This window comes from Vulpes lagopus, chromosome 12 (assembly GCF_018345385.1).
Source record: "Vulpes lagopus strain Blue_001 chromosome 12, ASM1834538v1, whole genome shotgun sequence".
NCBI lineage: Eukaryota > Metazoa > Chordata > Mammalia > Carnivora > Canidae > Vulpes > Vulpes lagopus.
In genome coordinates, this window is record NC_054835.1 from 6,100,020 (window position 1) to 6,119,623 (window position 19,604).

At 52.5% G+C, this 19,604-nt stretch overlaps 1 protein-coding gene across 1 annotated transcript; it reads left to right on the forward strand.

Moving 5' to 3' along the window:
* The first annotated feature begins 1,577 nt into the window (after positions 1 to 1,577).
* URM1 (ubiquitin related modifier 1) lies at positions 1,578 to 18,750 on the forward strand. Its single transcript, XM_041725168.1, has 5 exons — positions 1,578 to 1,698; positions 5,829 to 5,899; positions 14,690 to 14,771; positions 16,078 to 16,126; positions 16,457 to 18,750. The coding sequence occupies exons 1-5, from the start codon at positions 1,664 to 1,666 to the stop codon at positions 16,523 to 16,525; spliced, it is 306 nt and encodes a 101-aa protein (XP_041581102.1). The 5' UTR covers positions 1,578 to 1,663; the 3' UTR covers positions 16,526 to 18,750.
* The last annotated feature ends 854 nt before the right edge of the window (positions 18,751 to 19,604 follow it).

Genomic DNA, 19,604 nt, shown 5'->3' on the forward strand with positions numbered 1-19,604 from the left:
TGGTTTTCTTTTTTTAGATTTATTTATTTGAGAGTGTTCGTGCAAGAATGGAGGAGAGGGCACAGGGAGAGGGAGAGAGAATCTCAAGCAGACACCCACTGAGCTTGGAGCCTGATCTCAGGACCCCGACATCACAACTTGGGCCAAAATTAACCTGTTGCTCAACCAACTGAGCCACCTAGATGCCCCAGTAAGGATGTTATTTATTTATTTATTTATTTATTTATTTATTTATTTATTATCTATTTATTATTTATTTCTAAAGATTTATTTATTCATGAGAGACACAGAGAAAGGCAGAGATTGGGGATCCCTGGGTGGCGCAGCGGTTTGGCGCCTGCTTTTGGCCCAGGGTGTGATCCTGGAGACCTGGGATCAAATCCTACATCGGGCTCACGGTGCATGGAGCCTGCTCTGCCTCTCTCTCTCTCTGTGACTATCATAAATACAAAATAAAATAAAATAAAAAAAGAGAGAGAGAGAGAGAAAGGCAGAGATGTAGACAGAGGGAGAAGCAGGCTCTTGCAGGGAGCCTGATTCAGGACTTGATCCCAGGACCTGGGAATTACAAACTGAGCCAAAGGCAGATGCTCAACCACTGAGCCACCCAGATGCCTGGAAGGTTATTTTGAAACACAGTTGAAATGTCCCCCCTCCGCAAACCTTGCAAAAGTCTCCCCCTACGCTTAGGACATACTGAAGGACATACTGAAGTTCTTACCCGGCTCCCAAGGTATGATTTGGCCCCTGTCCCCTTTCTACCCTCATCTTTTATCAGGCCCTCTGTTCCCCAACTTCCACCTTCTCCTGGGGTGCTCCCACAGAGTCTCCCACCCAGAGGCTCTGCATCTTCTGTTCTCCTCACTGGAATGCTCCCGGAGATTTCTCTCCCCATCACATCCACCTACTGTACTCAGGCTTGAGAGCACAGGTCGGGTACAGCCCAGTTTGTTTTCGAAGCTCCTGTAACTTCAGGTCACTTCTTTCGGTTTCAGATTTTGTATTTATGATTGTTCTGTTTATTTGATTACAACTAGCTTGGCCCACTAGACTGTGTGAGCGCCCTAAAGGCAGGAACCTTACCAATCCCGTTCACCACTGCACGTGAAGCACTGACCAAGATGCCTGGTGCACAGAGATCGTGCGATAAATTATCTGTTCAAAGAGTAAAACCCAAATCAATAACCAAAGGGGCCGCTGAATAGGGGCTCAAAAGCTCAGGAGCGACTGCTGGGCTGGAAATAGATTTGCAGTCACTTATAATTCAAATCAAGCCAAGACGAAACGACGGGCTCACCCAAAGGGTGTGCGGGCTTACGAAGAGATTTGTTAACTTTTTCCAAGATAACCAATAACGTGGTTCACAGGTACTGCGCAAGGATGCCCTCCCGCCTCCCGCGCTAGCGCCGTAGCGCCCGAGAGCCGCTGCCCACCTCCCCCCGCCCCCAGCCCCCGGAGCCCCGTCCCTAAAACGCACTGGGAGACCAAGCCTAGAGCCTCCAACAGCGCCGTGACCTCCCCTCGGCTCCTCGCTCCCGGCCTTCCTCCAATAGCTGAGGAGGGATGGCTCCCTGGGCACCGCCTCTTCCGTCCGCGGCAACCGGAAGTGGGGCGGAAGCGCCGGAAGTTGAGGGGAATTTCCTGTGAGTTCGGCTACTTCAACATGGCGGCGCCCTTGTCAGTGGAGGTGGAGTTCGGGTGAGTCACAGAGCTGGGGCGCCGTGGGGATGGATTGAAGTCGTCGGGCCCGGAGCTCCCCTCCCTCTGCTCTAGGCCCTGTCACGGCCGAGTCGCCGAGGCCCACAAGCGCCTTCCCAGAGCTGCGCCACCCGCCTCGGAGTGTGTGAGAGGTTCGGTCTCCCGGCGACAAGACCGTATGTCCGGGAATAGAGGCGCAAGCCCGGGCGTGGAGTGCTCTCTGGGCACTCCTCAGCGCCCTGTACCCTGCTGGATCCAAAAGCCGTGACGGTTAGCTGGCGACTTCCTTACCTTCCTTGCTAATCTCGTTTTGGACAGGGCCGTGTGTCTGGCATCTGAGCTTCTAGAACCCGAGAAGGACCATCCTTCACCCCCAGATTTCTTCCTCCGGGCAGCAGTTTCCGCTTATACGGTCCCTGGAGCCTTGTTTCTCATGGGATGTGTAGCCAAGACGGGACTCCTTCTCTTTTCAAGACGTGGGGGTGTTAAAACAGACCTGAAGCCCTTTGAGGACCTTCAGTAAACTTGCTGATTGCCTTCTGCAAGTCTTGAGTCAGGTGGAGGTAACGGGGATAAATAAAAAGCACAATGGAGGAGGCTAAGTTGCCAGTACAGCATGCACAAGACAAGGGGAGCAGGATTGGGCCACACACACCAGTAGCTGAAGAAACCTAGATCAGGGAGGAAGCCTCCTCATGCTCCTATCCATCCCCTACAAACAGATTTGTCATGTAATTTCAGAGATGAGAGAAACTGCAGAGCCTGGAGAGAAGGCAAAGGAACTGAGACCAAGAATGGGTGGTATAATTTCCAGTCACATGGGAAGAGCCAGGACTAGATGTGTGTGTGAAGATGAACAAGCCAAGGCTTATATGAAAGGGAAGGTCTGAAATAATCATCTAAAACCTCTACCCATAAATGCCTTTCCTTCCATTGGATGCCCTCAGTTTCTTTCATGTTTTCCCTTCATTGGCTAGTCCATTCAGTAGCCATTTATTGAGTGCCTATCATGTGCCAGGCAGTGAGCCAGGCACTGAGGATACAAAGATAAATAGAACTCTGTCCATGTCCTCCAGTATTCAGTGTTTCTGTCCCTTAGAAGAAGGGGGTAGTCTCATGAATGTTAACTGCATTTTAATTGACAATATTGTCTGGCCCCATAGGTCCAATTAGAACAATACTGGTCTGGCCTCCTGACTATTTTGCTTCACAGACCCTTGGCTCAGCTATACACCCACCCTACCCCACCCCCTGTAGCTTAAAGGTTCTAGGCCAATTCCTGCTGCTTTGACTGGCTTCAGCAGAGCTGAAAAGGGAGAAGCTGCAGGCTGCTGGTGTACAGGTTTATCTGCAGTCAGCTTACCTTTCATTCTCACTGAGTCAAACATGGTATTTGTTCATCAGAAATGTCTCTGCCGAGTACTATGCTGGCAGCGGTAGGGAAGTCATATGAGGAAAATGTGGCCCCTGCTTTCCAGAGCTTACAGACTAGCTTAACTACCCCTTTTCTAGTCTAAACATCTCTAGCTTCAGCCTCCTTTGCCCCCCAGAGCAAGAGTGAGCCCCACGACATTCCTGTCCCATCTCCCAATCTCCTAATACCTCCTCTAATCACCACAGTATCCAATGAGAATAGTGGCTTTTCAGGAAGCAAGAATGTCTAAGATGATGCCAAACCCAGATTCCTTCTCTTTTTGTCTCAGTGCATGTTTTGACCCCTGGCCTGTCTTTCATTACCTACATTTCTTAGTGGACCTCCTTCACCCCTCATTGTGAACCTGAGCAAATTTGCAAAGAAACCTCCTTACCCATCATTCTCTCCCTTTTGTTCCTGAGTGCCACTCTGGTCCTTAAAGAGTCCAGGTAGGATTTTTGCCTCTTTCCCTGGAGCAGATGTGGTCCTGTGAGTCCCACCAGCTTTGATAAACTCTAGAAGACCTCTCACATCTTGTACTCTCTTGTCAGAAACCAGTTCTGCCATCCTTTGTCTTGCCTCCAGAACCGTTCTTAGCAGCTAATTTTCTCAGATCATACAAGATTCAAAGTACACAGTAGAGATGTGTTGTATGTCCCTGCGGTCCAGGTGTGAGATTCCTTCTCCCTCACCCCTTTTCCTTCTTCTGAGTCTAGAAGGTGTTGGCAAAGGGAGGTAGTGCCATTGAGTTCAGAGAAGAAGGAGAAATGGGCATTTTCATTCATTTGGCAAATATTCCTTGAGTGCCTACTGTGTGCCAGACTGTGTTTTAGGCAGAGCTTATACTCTAGCAGATAAAAGGGAAATAAAACAAAAATTGTATGAGACAAACAGATGGAGATAAGCTGGAAACAGTGCAGGCGGTTTGGGGAGCGTCTGTAGCAGCCACTGGTACCAACAAACATTCCTATTGGGAATTAGGGGGTGAAGGGAAGATGAAGTATCTTCAGATGTGACTCCTTAACTGAGTTTGAACAGCAAACCCTGCAGGACATAAGAAAGTTTGGCTTTGGTTCTCTTCTGGGCCAACACAGGCCACTTGCCCACCTCCCTGAATCTCTCCAGAGGCTGGGCATTCACCTTCCTCCCCTCCAGATGTGCTGGCAGTAGAAGTGCCAACCCCTCTCTTGGGGGCCAGTGAACCCAGTGGTGAGAGGTCACTCTGAGCCAGACTGCTTCTCTCTTGATCCGCTTCCGAAGGAAAAAACAGCCTTGGTCTCTGAGCCTGGCACCACCAGGTTTGGCTGTTCTTGGGTGTTTGCCTGGGCCCCAGGGCCTCCAATTCCCACCCCTCTTCTCTGACCCCCAACTCCTGAGCCCCCTTGCCTGTCACCCTCCCCCACCCCAGCTGCTGCATGTGCCAGCCCCCACCCAGGAGAGAACGAAGCTCTTGGAAGGGGATAAATGGAGGCTCTGTGCAGGCTTGCAGCTGAAATGGCCGTGCGCGCGGCCACAGATGGGCCTCTTCTCCCCCTCCACATTTCTGCATCAACAAAGCGTGACCTTGTTTGGATGACAGTCGCCCCATGTTTCCCCCATGACAATGCTTGCCTTGCCTTTGCCTCCCAGTGGACTGTCTCAGGACATCTCTGTTCTCTGAAATTGGGAAAGGGTGGTGGGGTGGGAAGAGTCACATCCATCAAAAGTCTGTTAAGGCCTTCTCAGTTAAGATCCATGTGAAGTCTGAGATGGGAATCAGGAGACCCAGAGGAAGAAGCATTGTGAGGCATTGAAAGAGCCCTGGTGTCTGCATCATAAGCCCCAGCTTCTGGATGTGGCTCCAAGCAGCTCTGCTGTCCCAGCTTTCCCTTGGCCAGGTGCTGGCACACAGAAATGAACCAAGATCTGCCCTCAAGGGGCTTTCTGACCTTGGGGAGCCTTGCTTTCTTTCTGCCAAGGCTGCTGGGGCTGAGCAGAAACCAACTGGAATTTAGATCCTATTTCAGCCACTGCCTGTGTGACCTTGGACAAGTCACTTAACCTCTCCAGGCCTCAGCCTGCTTCTCCATCAGGTGGAACTAATAACGTTTGCCTCCCTTCCTCCTTACCTGGGATGCCCTGTGGGTGAAACGAGGTGAAGAATGTTTTTGTAAATGACAAAGTTATTGCTAAGCCCAGTGGATCTCAGCCTCTAGCACTGTGGTGTGCCTACCAGGCCAGCAGTGTGTGGCACAAGCAGGGGGCTTTTCAGACCATTCCCTGGCTAGAGGAAACCCCTCAACAGTGCAGGGTCTCTGTCTGATGGTGGCTTGTCAACACTTCTGTTGATGGAAAAATTGAGGCTTGAGAACATGAAGTCACGTGCCAATGGTCTGGGCATCAGGCAGAGGTGAAATGTGGTTTCCATCATAGGGCATCAGCTCCAAAGCTTGTGTGCTCTGCACCCATATGCTGAGCTGCCTTTTGAGAAAGCAGAGGAGTAAATATGAGAGCCTGCAAATTTGGGCTCTTGATTGGTGGAAATTATTTACATCCTTGTTGACCATGTTAGGAAGTCACATTTGAGAATCAGTCACTCTGGTACCCCACTGATGTCCCTGAGCCTTGGTCTGTGCTTCTCTTGGGCTTCTAATATCAACTCCCTCTTCAGTTTTCAGTCTTGGCTAGATTTTTGCAGGAGCTCACCTGGCTATCTTTCTCTGGCCCTCCTTTGCAGAGGCGGTGCAGAGCTCCTGTTTGATGGCGTAAAGAAACATCAGGTCACCTTGCCTGGACAGGAGGAGCCCTGTGAGTATGAGTTTTCTGAGCCCCTCTCTGGGGGGGGCCATGGAAGAGGAGTCTAAGGGTTCACTCAGTCCTGTCCAAGAATGGGTAGGATTTCCCTGGCCAGTAGTAGGGAGGAGAGTAAGGAAGAGACATCACCAGAGTACCCTTCTCCCTTCCCCTCCCCTGAGATGAGCCAGCTGTACAAGAGGGAGGTAGCATAATTTAGTCCTTACAGATGCAGGTTCTGTATTCAGACAGACTTGAGTTTGGATCTCCTTAGAACCTCAAGCCAGGGGCGCCTTTGTGGTTCAATTGTTAAGCATCTCCCTTCGGCTCAGGTCATGATCCCAGGGTCTTGGGATCAAGCCCTGAGTCAGGCTCCTTGCTCAGTGGTTCTCCCTCTCCCTCTGCTGTTCCCCCTGCTTGTGCTCTGTCTCTGTCAAATGAATAAATAAAATCTTAAAAGAAAAAAGAACCTCAGGCCAGGGGTCTCACCTCTCTGAGCTTTAGCATTCTTACATGTGAGGTAAAGCATAAATCCCTATGTGCTAAAAGCTATAGCATGCATCTCCATTGTTCTCCGATAGCAGCAGAGAGGTGTCCTCTTGAAGGGGTTTGGTTTCATCGAGAATGGAACAGTGTGGATGGGCTAACACTGTGAGAGGATTAGCTGAGGTGAAAAGTATCCAGCCAGAAAGGAGGTGGGATGGGGGAACTTGACCAAGGGAGACAGTGGGGTTTTTTTTTCCATTTGTCCATTCAAGCATTGGTTCATTTTCCTTTCACTAGTATATACTGAGCACCTCTTGTGTGTCAGACTGTGTACCAGGCACTGGAGAGACATGCAAATATGAGCCAGGCCCTGCCTTCACACGAGGAGGGGGTTGTTGAAGAGGTAGCCTGCAGGAGCCCAGCTGGGTAAATATCCCCCATAGCCTAGAGGCAGAGGCCTGGGCATCACAACCCTAGAGCTGTTCTGCAGCTCTAGCAATGGATCCTCCCAAGGGCAGAACAGACATGTAAGCCCATCTCCACCTAGGGCTGAGATAGTTCTTGAGGTGAGGGAAATCAATCGTATGAGGAGGCAGGAGAATGAGGTTTAGGGAAGCAGGCAGTTGAGAAATGGTCATGAGGTCTGACAGGTTTTTTTCTGGAAGTGTGCACACATTTGCTAGGAATCAAACAGTTGCCCAAGTTCACTGTCTGCCAAGGCTGTCCCTGACCCTCCTTTGGGTTGGAGAGCAGTGGCACAGGGTCGATCTATGTGCCACTTTCAGAGGCTGGGGGACACTTACCAAAGTACAGGACACTGCCATCCTTGAACTGGGAGTGGGCATGAGGACTGGGGAACAGAGTGTCCCCGGTGAGGGAAGACCCATGAAAATAAAGGTGACTGTTTCTTAGTTTGACAGATGGCCACACAGCCTTGGGAGGGAACAAGGGGCTCTCAGAAGCCTCTCAAAGATTCAGCCTTAAAGACCTGGCCAGGAAGTTAGTAAAGTCTCACGAGTTATGATTCATTTAACCTGCATTAGCATGGCACAGAAGTCCCCAGGTTTAGTGATTTCAGTCCCCTTCATTTGTCCCTTAGCTGAGGAGTTACCATGTGCCAGAGCTGGAAGTAAGTACTTTGTGCTTGTGGCTGGCATATCTTGTTCTGAGTGCCTCCTTTATATCAGGCACTGTACTAGTAGCTGGGTATTCGGTGGTGAGCAAAGCACGTGGTTCTTGCCCGACATGTACCATATCAGAAGCAGAGGCAGGTTGTAAACCAGGAAAAAACCTAATGCAAACCGCACGGGTGGTGGGCATTAGCATAAGGAGAGCAAACAGGTGCTTTGAAGGAGAGCAGATGGTGAGGGAAGGCCTCTACAGAGCTAAGTTTGAGGTGAAGGCCTGAAGGGTAAAAAAAAAAAAAAAAAAAAGGAGCAGCAGCAGCTAGCCTGGTAAGTTGGGAAGGAGAGCACAGGTGCAGGGGTCCAGTTCAGGCAGAGGGACTAGCTCTTGGGAGGGCATCTTGGTCAAAAGCCTCACGTAAGTCCAGGAACTGAAGAAAATCCGGTGTGATGAGAGCCACAGGCTGAGTTGAGCATGGTAGGCACAACCCTGGTTGGTCATACAAATAATTGTCACAGATTCTTAGGTGGTGACCCCCAATATTGTTCCCTTTTTAAAAACTGGAAACCCAAACTCAGAGGTGTCAAGGGTTTCAGTCCACACCATATGGTTATTTAAATGGCAGAACTGGGGATCCCTGGGTGGCTCAACGGTTTAGTGCCCGCCTTCAGCCCAGGGCGTGATCCTGGAGACCAGGGATTGAGTCCTGCGTCGGGCTCCCTGCATGGAGCCTGCTTCTCCCTCTGCCTGTGTCTCTGCCTCTCTCTCTGTCTCTCTCTATGTCTATCATGAGTAAATAAATAAATCTAATAAATAGATAGATAGATAAATAAGTAAATAAATAAATGGCAGAGCTGGGATTTAGAACCAGATTCCAGGGTCTCCAAAATCCTTGCATGGTGCCACAAATTCCCTGAGTCACCCACATGACTCTCACACCTGCAGTGTTTTTTCTGGGTTTTACACTTTTCATTCACTTATTCGTTCATTTATTCATTTGTTTGTTTGCTAATGCTTTTTTTTAAGATTTTTTATTTATTCATGAGAGAGAGGCAAAGACACAGGCAGAGGGATGAGCAGGTTCCCTGCAGGGAGTCCAATGCGGGACTTGATCCCCGATTCCAGGATCATGACTTGAGTGGAAGGCAGGTGCCCAACCACTGAGCCACGCAGGCATCCCATTCGCTCATGCTTTTAACAGCTACTTATATTGATTTTTGTAATGACCCCAGTATATACTATATATGACCAAGGAAACCAAACGTCAGAGAGAGAGAGAGAGAGAGAGAGAGATGTTGACCTGTCCAGAGTTAGATAAATAGGGAGTGGGGCTAAGACCCAAGTGTTCAATCTCTCAGCCTCCATTCACTGCTTAGCAGGTAAGTTGGGTCCTACCCTACCCTCTCTGGGATGACAGAAAAGCAAACAGGGGAGAGAAGCTGAAATGGCCCCTTGACCTACTCTTTGTGCCCTTGGCTGTAGATCTCCACTCCTGGTTCCTATTTTTGCCCTGCTGCGCCCAGAGGCATAGGTCTCACCGCAGCCTCAGAGCCGGCTGGCAGCTGCCAGACATTACCCTGGCACACAGGAGCCCAGCGGGTGCTGCCGGCAGAGTCTCACTCTTCCCCCCAGCCTGTGCCCAGCTCTGTCAACTGGCAGCCTTCCCAGCCCAGGGGTTGCCACTTGGCCAAGCAGGTCCTGGAGACTCCAGTGGAGAAAATGGCAACCATAAGATTATGGATTGTGACAAGTCTCACAAACAAGGGGACTCCAAGGCCCTGGGTCCTGGGCCAGGGGAGAGCTTCCAAACCAGCCAACTTGGGAAAAGAAGATGGGCAAGGCCAAATGGGGTGAGCCTGTAAGAGGAGCCCTGGCAGTGTGAGTTTGCAGATCACTTAACTTCTGTGGGCCTTTCTTTTCCCATCTGTGAAATGGGAGATTGGGCTAGATTTAGTGTTTACGGAGCTGGTTATCCATTGGACATCCGCAGTTTGGAAGAGTTAAGCACACAATTCTAGACATTAGGATGTGTTGGCCAGAAGGTATGCTTATAGAAGGGAATATTCTAACAGCCAATTCCATGGAACAGGCCATCTCCTTGATTGGCAGAGGTTGGTAGAAGCCATCAGTTTCAGATATTGTCACTGGGGGCTGGCTTTTATGCACCAAGGGTCTCTTCAATGCAAGGCTCCCAGCCCTTGGTTGGTTAGTCCCCTGGAGCAAACTTAAAATGTCAGGGAAGACAGACTGTCCCGTCCCCATAATACAAAGGCAGGGCCTTACCTGCCCTGGTCCCTAGGAGGAGACACTAGGCCTCACCTTTCCCTGCCCTTCCTCTGCCCTGCCTTTGTATTACAGGGTGGCGGGCCAGGGAGCTGGAGGGAGCTCCCAGCGCTTTAAACTGCTTAGCATGCATTTCACAGCCTCTCTGAGGCCAGCTGTTCCTTTCTCTGCTCTGGGGCCTGTTTGCTGATCCCCTCCCCACCACCCTCCTCTCCCCCAGTCCCTCCCAGTCCCTGTGCAAAATTGCTTTTGAAAAGATCCACTTTCTGCTTAATTAAACAATGAGGAGCGTCCCCTGCACATCTGTAAACCTCCTTCTGAGGCCAGTTTAGCCCACAAACTGCTCCATTCTTACCCCCATTCACTTGTAAATAGACCCTCTGATGTTCCCTCTACCCTCTCTTCTCCTTTACTCCCCCATCCCTGCTCTTTCTTCTCCCTTTTCAACTAAGGCCTGGGGTGGGCTCCCAGAAGAGCCTGGAGCCTGGTGGACTTGGTGGGAACTGGAGCCGTTTAACCTCATGGAGAAGACTTAGGGGATCCAGCCCTCCCTGATCCTAGTGGCGTGGGGAAAAAGGGCCACTTTTGTTCGTGTGGTCCCCATGGACCAACCAGGCACATGGGGGAGGGTGTCAGGAAGACAGATTACTAGTTAGGAGAAAAGTTCTCCCTAGAGGTGATCAAAGAGAGGCTGGATGTGGGTCTGTTGCATTTGGCGGTTCATTATCAGATAAGACCTCATGATTGTGCTCTTTCAGCCCAAGAAGCTAGGATGGACACCAGTGGCCCTGCCAAGTGGGTTGGTTAGTGTCCCCAGACAAGGGCACTCCACCAGGGCAAGCAGTCCTAGTGGGAGCTTTTGTAGGTACTCATCATTGAGTGGTGTACATGATGCCCCTTTGCCAGCAGCCTGCAAGAGAGGGATCTGGCAGCCAGAGGATAAGGAGCCCTGAGTCCCTGTGGGCAAATGGACATTGTCCTCTGTGTTGGACACTCCACAGGGCCTGCTGCTACTTTATGCTTGAACCCTCATGGCAGTGCTTTGGGGTTTAGATTGCTGTCCTCATTTGTCAGAGGCTGACACTGACACTGAGAAGCCAGGTGACTTCCTACCCAAGGCATCTAGCAGCAGTCCAGGGTCTCTCTCTAGAACCTCCAACTCCTTAACCACCCTGCCATAGAGCAGTGGCTCCCACTACTGCTCTTCCCCACGTTTCCCTCTGGAGACCTTGTATTGGATGCTCATCCAGCGCTGGCATTCTGGCCTCCACAGCCTCAGACTGTGATTCCTTCCTGCTTGCCTTGTTCCGAGAACACATTGGGGGTCTGAACATCTAAAATGGGGGAAATGGGGCAACTGACTGCTTCTATCTGTGGAGCAGGCAACTCTTGATCTTGGTTTGTGAGTTCAAGCTCCACATTGGATATAGAGTTTACTTTAAAAAACAACAACAACAACAACAACTATTTTTTAAAATAATAAAATGGAGGGAAGGCCACTGTGTAGGGCCGCCTCGTCATTCCCAAGGCCCTTCTCCCCACATTCCCTCATTGTCTCTCACGTTTGATGGCAAGGGAATGAATCCCACAGAAAGCCCCAGCCAGTCCCAGCACTATCTGATGAGTACTTGACTGTACTCCACCTGCCAGGCTGTCCAAGCACATCCCAGGGTGCCAGGGGCCTGAGCAGAGCATGTAGAAGCTCGGAACATTGGGACAGAGCAAAGGGTGCAGGTTTTTCCTGTGGGTCACAGAACAATTACACACAAATGTGCCAGGAGCTTCATATGGATCATGGTATTTGATCCTTGCAACAACCCTGTGAAGTGTTCTTACCATTCCCACTTGCCACAGAAAGATGTTTGAGGCTTAGAGAAACCCATAGCCAGGGTAATAGGAACAGAAAGTAATGGCTCAAACTCAGAACCAGGACTATCTCTGTTCTCAGCCTCTTGTCCCTTCTGAAGTTGTCCACATGTACAGCAAACATCTCAGGCGGGTTCTGGTGGAAGGTTCTGTGCTGTGTGCTGTGCCCGGCAGCAGGTCCTCAGAACACACTCCAGCGCATAATGGTCATGCCGTGCATTTGAGCTGGCTCTTGGTAACGTGCGTGGCCAGAGAAACATGGAGCACTAGCCAACGCAGTGTGGGTTCTGTACCCATGGAGCACACTTGGGGTTCATGAGGAAGGAGAGGCCTCTTCCAGAACAGACCCATCTCAAGGCCGCAGCATGCCCTGCATGATCTGGCCCCTTTGCGACTGCTCTGGCCTCCTCTTCTGCTAATCTTCTTGGCTTCTCTGTTCTTTTACCTTGAACCTGCCAATTCCATCCTGCCTCAGGCCTTCGTGTATGTTCCTTCTGCCTAGGATGCTTCCCCATTCTGCCCTATTCATACCTCAGGCCTTGACATCAACGTGAACATCTTCAGAAAAATTTTCCTGCCCCTACATGAAGGAGATAGCATGTATCACAACTAATGAAATAAATAGCAGCCATCCCCCCTGCCGGCCTGTTAACTCCATGAGGGTAGGCTCTGTGTCCACCGTCTTCCTAGCACCTGGCACGTAGTAGTTGCTCAATAAATATTTGTCTTGTGAATGACTGCATGGGATCCCAGGAGGGAAACCACCCTCAGTGAAAGTGGGAAGGCAGGAGGACATAGAGAGGGAAGGTGGACGGGTGATTCCCCAGAGCCACCAGTCCCTGACTCTGCTTAACCCTTCTCCTCCCCTGGGCGTGTTTGGAAGCCGACCATCTGGCTTGGAGGCTATTTGCATATTGTCTGGGCCCCAGCAAGCCTAGCAAGATGTCCCTGGGGGTGTGTTTCAGGCCAGGCCTAGTGGCCCTTGCAGGCCTCCCTGAGAAGGGAGCAGCAAGTTCCACCTCTCCCCACCCCCAAATCCAGGCATGGGGGAACAATACAGCGACCTCACCATGGAAACAGGCTATCAAGAATGTGGGCAGGCCTGGGGGGCACAGAGGAGGGAGGGAGTGACCTCAGCCAAGAGGAGCATCATGATAAATGAGCCTGGACCAACAGCAGGCTCACCCCCTAGTCCACCCCCCTGGGACTCCATGATGGTGCCATCACTTGGATGACCCTGACATGACCAGTAGCCCTCCCCCCACCCCCCAGCCTATCCAAAGTGGAACAGAAGACTCTTCCTTTTGGAGAGACACCGGACCGTTAACCCAACTGGGTCCTGGTTCTGTACAGGCCAGCCAGAGTTGTGGAGGTGCAGCTGGTGGCCCTCGGCCAGGCACTGCCCAGTGCCTCTCAGCTCCTACACACACACACACACACACACACACACAGGCACAACCCCGCCTGCCACGGCTGGCTGATGGATGTGTCAGACCGCAGCAGCTATATCGAGCAGCCACAAGATATATGGGCTGGCGGCCCACCAGACAGTGCCAAGATGGAGGCCAAGGGGGAACCTCTGAAACCAGGCCTAAGGGAGGAACCCAGCCAGAAGTCCAAACGGACTGCTGCTAGTTGGAGGCAACACCCATCCCCTGCCTACTCCAGGAGCCATGATCTGCAGATCCGATCTGCTTTGTTTAAAAGCAGGAATTCCAGTTGAAAGGCAGCAGCCTCAGATATCGGACACTTTGCCCATGGCCTGTGCTCTGCTGGCGGATGATCCAGGGAAGTTGGCATGGAGCATAGTGAGCGAGTCCATCCCGGGTGCAGCCTGCCTGCCTTTCAGGAGGGTGGCATACAGGTCAGGGAGAATGCCTTCAAACCCTGCCCAAAGCTGGTTCTGTGATTGAGGTACACTGCTGGACTGAGACTGGGGCAGAGCGGAGCTGCTTGTCCAAGCAGCCTTTCCCTTACTTACATGCCAAGGCTGTCACTGCACAGAGAAACCAAAGCACTGCCTGGGCCTTTCTTCAGCTTTGCCCCTGAGCCTTGTCTCAGGTGTGGGCCCAGGACAGCGGACCCCTCTGAGAGATGAAGTCAGGATAGAGGTAGCCAGCCCCAAGCTCCTACTGACTCCCCTGGGCCTTCTGTCCTCAAGTGGCCTCAGGGAGAGTAGGAACTCCTGCCGCCTTGGGAGACAGTCTGTTGGAGGAGTGGATGGTTGGGAGCCATAGGCTTTGAGGAGTTTCTAGAGCCAGATTTCAGTATGCTGTGGCCTGGGACCCTGATCTAGGAAAGGAGAGGTAACCCAGGGACAGGTGGCTCAGCCTCCATGTGGTCTGCACAGAGCTCAGTGGCTGTCCAAGAACCATGGAGTGGCAGATCCCAGTGTCTAAGCTTGAGCAGGAGAGGCCCTTTTGATCCCGAACCTCTTGCCTCTTTAGGGTGGCTGTCCCCGGCCTGGGGGGCTTTGTGAAGGTGGGGGTAGTGGGGCAGCAATCTGTCAGCAGCTCTGGCTGGTGAAGGATCCTTCTCTCCCTCTGCCAGAGGAAATTAACTGATGTTATCGGCTCAGCAATTGTTTTTCTTCCCTCACAAAGGGAAATATATGCAGACCCCTCTGAGAGCAAAGCTGAGTCCTCCCCATCGTCTGGGATGGGCTCAAGAGAGAAGGGTGGCGGGGGTCCTTCAGGGTCCTTCAGAAGCCTGTCTGTTTTAGCTTCAGACTGTCTCCAAGAGTCTGTGGTGTGGATCTGTCTCCCACCCTCCCACATATGTGGGTTCCTTCTGCAGTCTGTGTGGAGGCCCATTGCCTCTATAAGCCCTGAGCAGTGCCACTTTCTCCAAGGGCCTCTCTGGAAAGGTGCCGGCTCCCTAACCCACTTCCTCACTTTGGGAAACTGCAAGTCCAGAGGCGACGACAGCCTGGTCTGAAAGAGGCCACCTGTGCCCCATGTTCCCTTCCTTCTGATCCAGGCAAGGCTCTGGGGGCCAGGCATCATTGGGGTCTGACGGCAGCTTGTTCTGTGCCTTCCTCTCCAGGGGACATCCGGAGTCTCCTTGTCTGGATCAAGAAGAATTTGCTAAAAGAGCGGCCAGAGTTGTTCATCCAGGGAGACAGCGTGTGAGTCCCCTTCTTCCCTTCCCTGAGGTGGGCAGGGGGTGGGGTGGGGAGGAGGTTTGAGCCCCTATCCTTGGGTTCACTCACAGCCTTCTCAGGGTCCTGTTTGCCCCTTTATCCTTCCTCCATCTCTGGGCTCCAGCTACTCTCTCCACACAGGAAGCACTAAGAAAAAGATGCTGCCTATGGTCCCTTTCATCCCTCAACAATATGGGACTTCTGTTGTCCCGTAGAACTTTCTATGATGATGGAAATGTGTATCTGTGCTAATATAGTAGCTGCTAAACATAGGAGTCTGTTGAGCTCTGGAAATGTGAATATGGCTCATAGATACCGTGTTGGAGTGCACAAGTCTAGAATTCTGGGGAGTCACTGTGCGCATGTGTATACACACACAGGTACACACACACATCATGCACACACACGTGCATATTTGTGCTCACTCCAAAGCTAGCTCTACCCCTGGCCCAAAGCTTTTGTGCCTGTCCCAGACCTAGTCTGGCCTCCTGGGAAAAGAGCCACATTCCATGGCCCGAGAAGTCACTCTGCTTCTACAAGAAGGCCAACCTAATGTGTAAAGAGGTGGACAAGGCACTGTGGGACCCAGTTATCACCCCCTTGATGTAGAGGTCTCCAGCAGACCCTGGGAGCTAAGGTTGCCATCCAACCTCTGGCTCAGGTCATGGAGGCCATCCCCATTGAACAGTAGTGCTCTTTGGGCTATTGCCAGCAGGGACCAGGCAGATACCCATCCAAATGTCAACCTCCCTTGCCTTACCACTAGGCAGAGCTGCTCTTGGGCATGTGGGTGCTTGAGGCCCCTGGCAGCTTTCCCTGATTCCAAAGAGCCAAGATAGCCTGTCCAGGAAGAGCCTGTGGAAAGCCTAGGAGAGTGTGGTGAGCCCTCTGGGAAAATGTGTTGCTACCAGTGCTTACCAGGATAGATGCAGGCAGGCAGGTACCTGATACACATCATCCTGTCTCATACTGGCACAGACCTGGGATGAAGACTGTGTAATTTGTGCCATTTTCAGAGAGAAAACTGATGCTCAGAAACAAAATGAGTTGCCCAAGGTCTGGGAGATGGTGCTGGAATTTGCACCTGTTTTCCTTATCATCCTAAAGGCTACGAATGTCTGGCCTGGGTTCCTTTAGACTTAGTGTCCCCTCCACTTCTGGATGATCTTTAATCAGAATCTCAGGAGGAACAGCTCCCACCACACTGTTCCCCAGCCCAAGTGTCTTAGCCTTTTTATCCCTGCCACCTCCTGCCCTTCACGCCCTGCTCCTTACACCCTCTTTCCCACAGGCGACCAGGAATTCTGGTGCTGGTTAACGATGCCGACTGGGAACTGCTGGTCAGTACCTCAGGGGATGTCCCTCCCCTCACTGCTTCCCCACAACAGCCTTGGGTCTTTCGTCAGGCCCAGTGGGGGTGGCTGGCTAGTCTTCTGTCCTGCTTGGCCTCCAAACTGAGGCCACTCAAGTTTTCTACCCCAGAGAGGAACGGGTAGCTGGAGGAAGTGGTTTACTCTCCTCCATCCTGAAGATTTACAGGTTTGTGTGTAGGGCACCCATGTTTCTGGTAGATTTTTTTCCTTCTCTTCCAAAGCGGCCAGGCCCCCTCTTCCCCTCCCTACAGCTGAGGAGAAACCACTGACAATCTCCTCCTTTCTCTCCTGGACCAGGGCGAGCTGGACTACCAGCTGCAGGACCAGGACAGCATCCTCTTCATATCCACACTGCATGGCGGCTGAGGGCCCCACTCGGTGCTCGGGCTCCCTTGGGGTGGGGAGACGAGCACAATCAGACATCCCCTGGGGCCCTGCTTCCAGGTCTCCCTGTCCCCCTTGGCTGCTTTCTTCCCTGCTCTGTCCCCTGAGCTCCCTCCAGGCAGGGAAAAGAGGCCAGGTGCTAAAAATGAGCCTTTCTCAGGCACGTGAGTAGAGGCGGACAGGCTCAGCCCTGCCTCCCTCCCCAGCAGCTGAGGTGGGGGAGGGTGCCCCTCTGGTTTGTCACAACAGGAGGGGACCCCATGGCCAGGTGACCCAGCTGCCTTCCACTCCTTGTGTGTCAGGCTGAACACTGAGTGACCACTGACAAGGCACTCCAGCTCCTGGGCTGTGGTGTCTTCTTGGGGAAGATGAATGGACTGGAATAGCTGATGGGGAAGGCCCCTCCCTTCTCAAGGATAAGAGGATTCTCTGCCTCAGTTTCCCCTTCTAGACAGCAGAGGGCTCTGGCTGTCCCCCACTGATATCATTATGGAACCCCAGCTGGGGTCCCCTATTCAGTGTTAACTACCCCCTCCCAGCAGCTGCTCTTCCAACCACACCCCTCCTCCTGCTCCCCCATCCCCAGCCCTTGACCCTGGCTGGCCTGCCCCCCCCACCCCTCCCCCCACAGGCCACCAGATGGGCTCCTAAGACCCTCCCCCAGCAAAAGGCTGCCTGCAGCTCATTCTGGAGAGAGAGGAACAGGCAAAAACCTCGGACTGGCACATAAGAGGCCAGGGTGGGGTGGGGTCAGAGTGCCTCAGTTTCCTCCTCAACAGCAACTAAATATTTATAGTATCTGAAGGAAGCATTATATTTGATGGCACAAACATAGACTTTATCTCCTTTCCACCTCCTTCAGGAAGCAGAATAGGGGCAGACAGCACCTGGTAGGCAGGATGGTTTGCCCCTCCTCCCTCCATCCTTCTGGAAGTCCTGGGGCCTCAGTGCCTGCAACAGCTGGCCTTGGGCAAATAAAAGACTAGGTTGTTTACTAGCTTTGCCTGGAGCTTCATCCTTAGAAACCAGTGGCACCCCACATCCCCTGAGCCAAGGTTCCCGATCCAACCTCTCTGCCCTCAGCCTAGGGCTTCCAGAGCTGCCCTTCACCCAAAAAGAGGGCAGGAGTTAAAAACCAGACCACAGAAACTGTCTGGGAGAGATGGTCTAATAGGGCCATCTGGAGAAGGGGATGGCAGAGCCAGTCCGTGCTGACCAATCTGGGTCCCAGGACACTTCTCTACTTGTCTGTCCAAGGCCAGGCTTTGTCCTACCAGCTGCAGCCAGCAGCCCCAGAAACCAGAATAGGGATGGCATAGAAGACTGCTTAAACCTCCTTTCCTGTGTGACCTGGAGAAAAAGCGTTGCTGGAGGGAAACCTCAAAAAAAAATTAGGGCATTAGCATTATCCCACCCCAAACATTGCTTTCCATTAAATGTCAGTAATTTAAGGTGGAATCTCTCTCCTATGGAGATGAAAGTGCCAAATAGTTGTCTCAGCAGTGTTGGGGGTAGAGGGGATGTGTGTACACATCAGTCTGAAGGCCTAGAGGACACATGACCTCTGGCTTCTGAGCTTTTCTCCAGCATTGTGTGGGTAGAGACTTTCTGGGTATGTGCAGGTAGGGGCGAGCCATGTTGGGGTTCTGGGTAGGAGCTGGTCTGAGTGCAAATTAAGACCAGTGTTGGGGTCCAAGTGCTGTCTAGAAAGGCTTATGACCAGCCTGTGCTCAGTACTGAGGTCATGGTCTCCATGTTAGGGAACAGAGCAAGGGATTTGAAATGGCCCCCTATGATCTCACTGATTGCTGTAACCTGGAGGTCCCTCCCTGCCTCCAGCTCCACTGGAGTGGCCCATTGTCCCACCTGGGATTCCAGGTCCTGGAAACTGGATGATAGGATTCCTTTCCCGCCTGCAGTGGGAAGAGGGAAAGTAGATGTGGGATATCCCTTCTGCCAGGGCACCCCCAATTAATGCGGAGAGGTAGGGCAGGAGGCTACACCAAGAAAACTGGGTTCTCTGGGGAGAGGGATGCTGAAACTGGCCCAAACCCTGCTTGGCAACATTTCAGGTCATTTTCAGTCCCCAGTGGGACAAGGGTCAGGAACAGGTGACTTGGGCTCAGCCTCAACAACGCCCAACTGCCCCCCCCCCTCCCCGCAACTCCTGAACCCTCGCTTTGGAGGAAATAAACGAATAAGTAAACCCCACTATCTCCGAAGATTTGTCTTTAATGAAAAGGATTCGTTTGTCCAAGTTGTTTCCAAAGCCGAGGCGATTGCCCGGCTGGAGCGCATAATTCCCGATGCTTCTCCCTTTCCTGACTCCTGGAGCTGCTGGAGGAGGCTCAGCCCAGCGGTCCGCCTGGATGGGGCTGCCGGGAGGGGTCGGTTTATTTGGGATTTAAGGGTCAGTTTAGGCTTTTTGTTTGGGGGGGAGTATTGGTGGGGGCTAGGTTAAAACCAATTCAAAACGAATTAGCGAGCCCATTCCGCCGGCATCTTCTTTCGCCCCTGACTTGCTGAGGCTCGGGCCGAGGGCGGGCTCCCCGGACCACAATCGTGGCCAGCCGCGGCGTGCCAGCTTCGTTCCCGGCCGAAATTTGAAAAAGGGAAAAACGACGCGATCAACTGGAGGCCCCCCGCCAGCTAGGACTGGTCACCCGCAGAGGAGGAGGAGAAGGAGGACGACGACGACGAGGATGAGGATGGCGGCGCTGGTGGCAGGGACCGGCGTCCCTCCTCTGCGCGCCGGGCTGGGGCAGCGATCCTCGCGCTGGGGCTAACCAGCCGCCTCCCCGAGGGGTCTCGCTTGCGCCGAGCTCTGTCCCTGCGGCTTCCGCCCCTGTTGCGCCCGGAGCTCAGCCACAGATGTCCAGCCACAATTCTCGGTTGGCCGCAGACTCGTACAAGAATTGCGTTTGGACAATCAGTGGCAAAGCCCCCGAGTTCGGGGCCCCAGTCTCCTGCGTGCCGGGTTCCGCTTGGCTCCTTAAAAGCGCCGGACCAGGAGATCTCCGGAGCTGCGCGTCCCACTACCTCGCAGACGCTCAGCGGTCGC

Coding starts and splice junctions, on each gene's coding strand:
- URM1 (XM_041725168.1), top strand. CDS start 1,664: ATGGCGGCGCCCTTGTCAGTGGAGGTGGAGTTCGG. Junction 1,699..5,828: donor TCAGTGGAGGTGGAGTTCGG/GTGAGTCACAGA, acceptor CCTCCTTTGCAG/AGGCGGTGCAGAGCTCCTGT. Junction 5,900..14,689: donor GCCTGGACAGGAGGAGCCCT/GTGAGTATGAGT, acceptor CTTCCTCTCCAG/GGGACATCCGGAGTCTCCTT.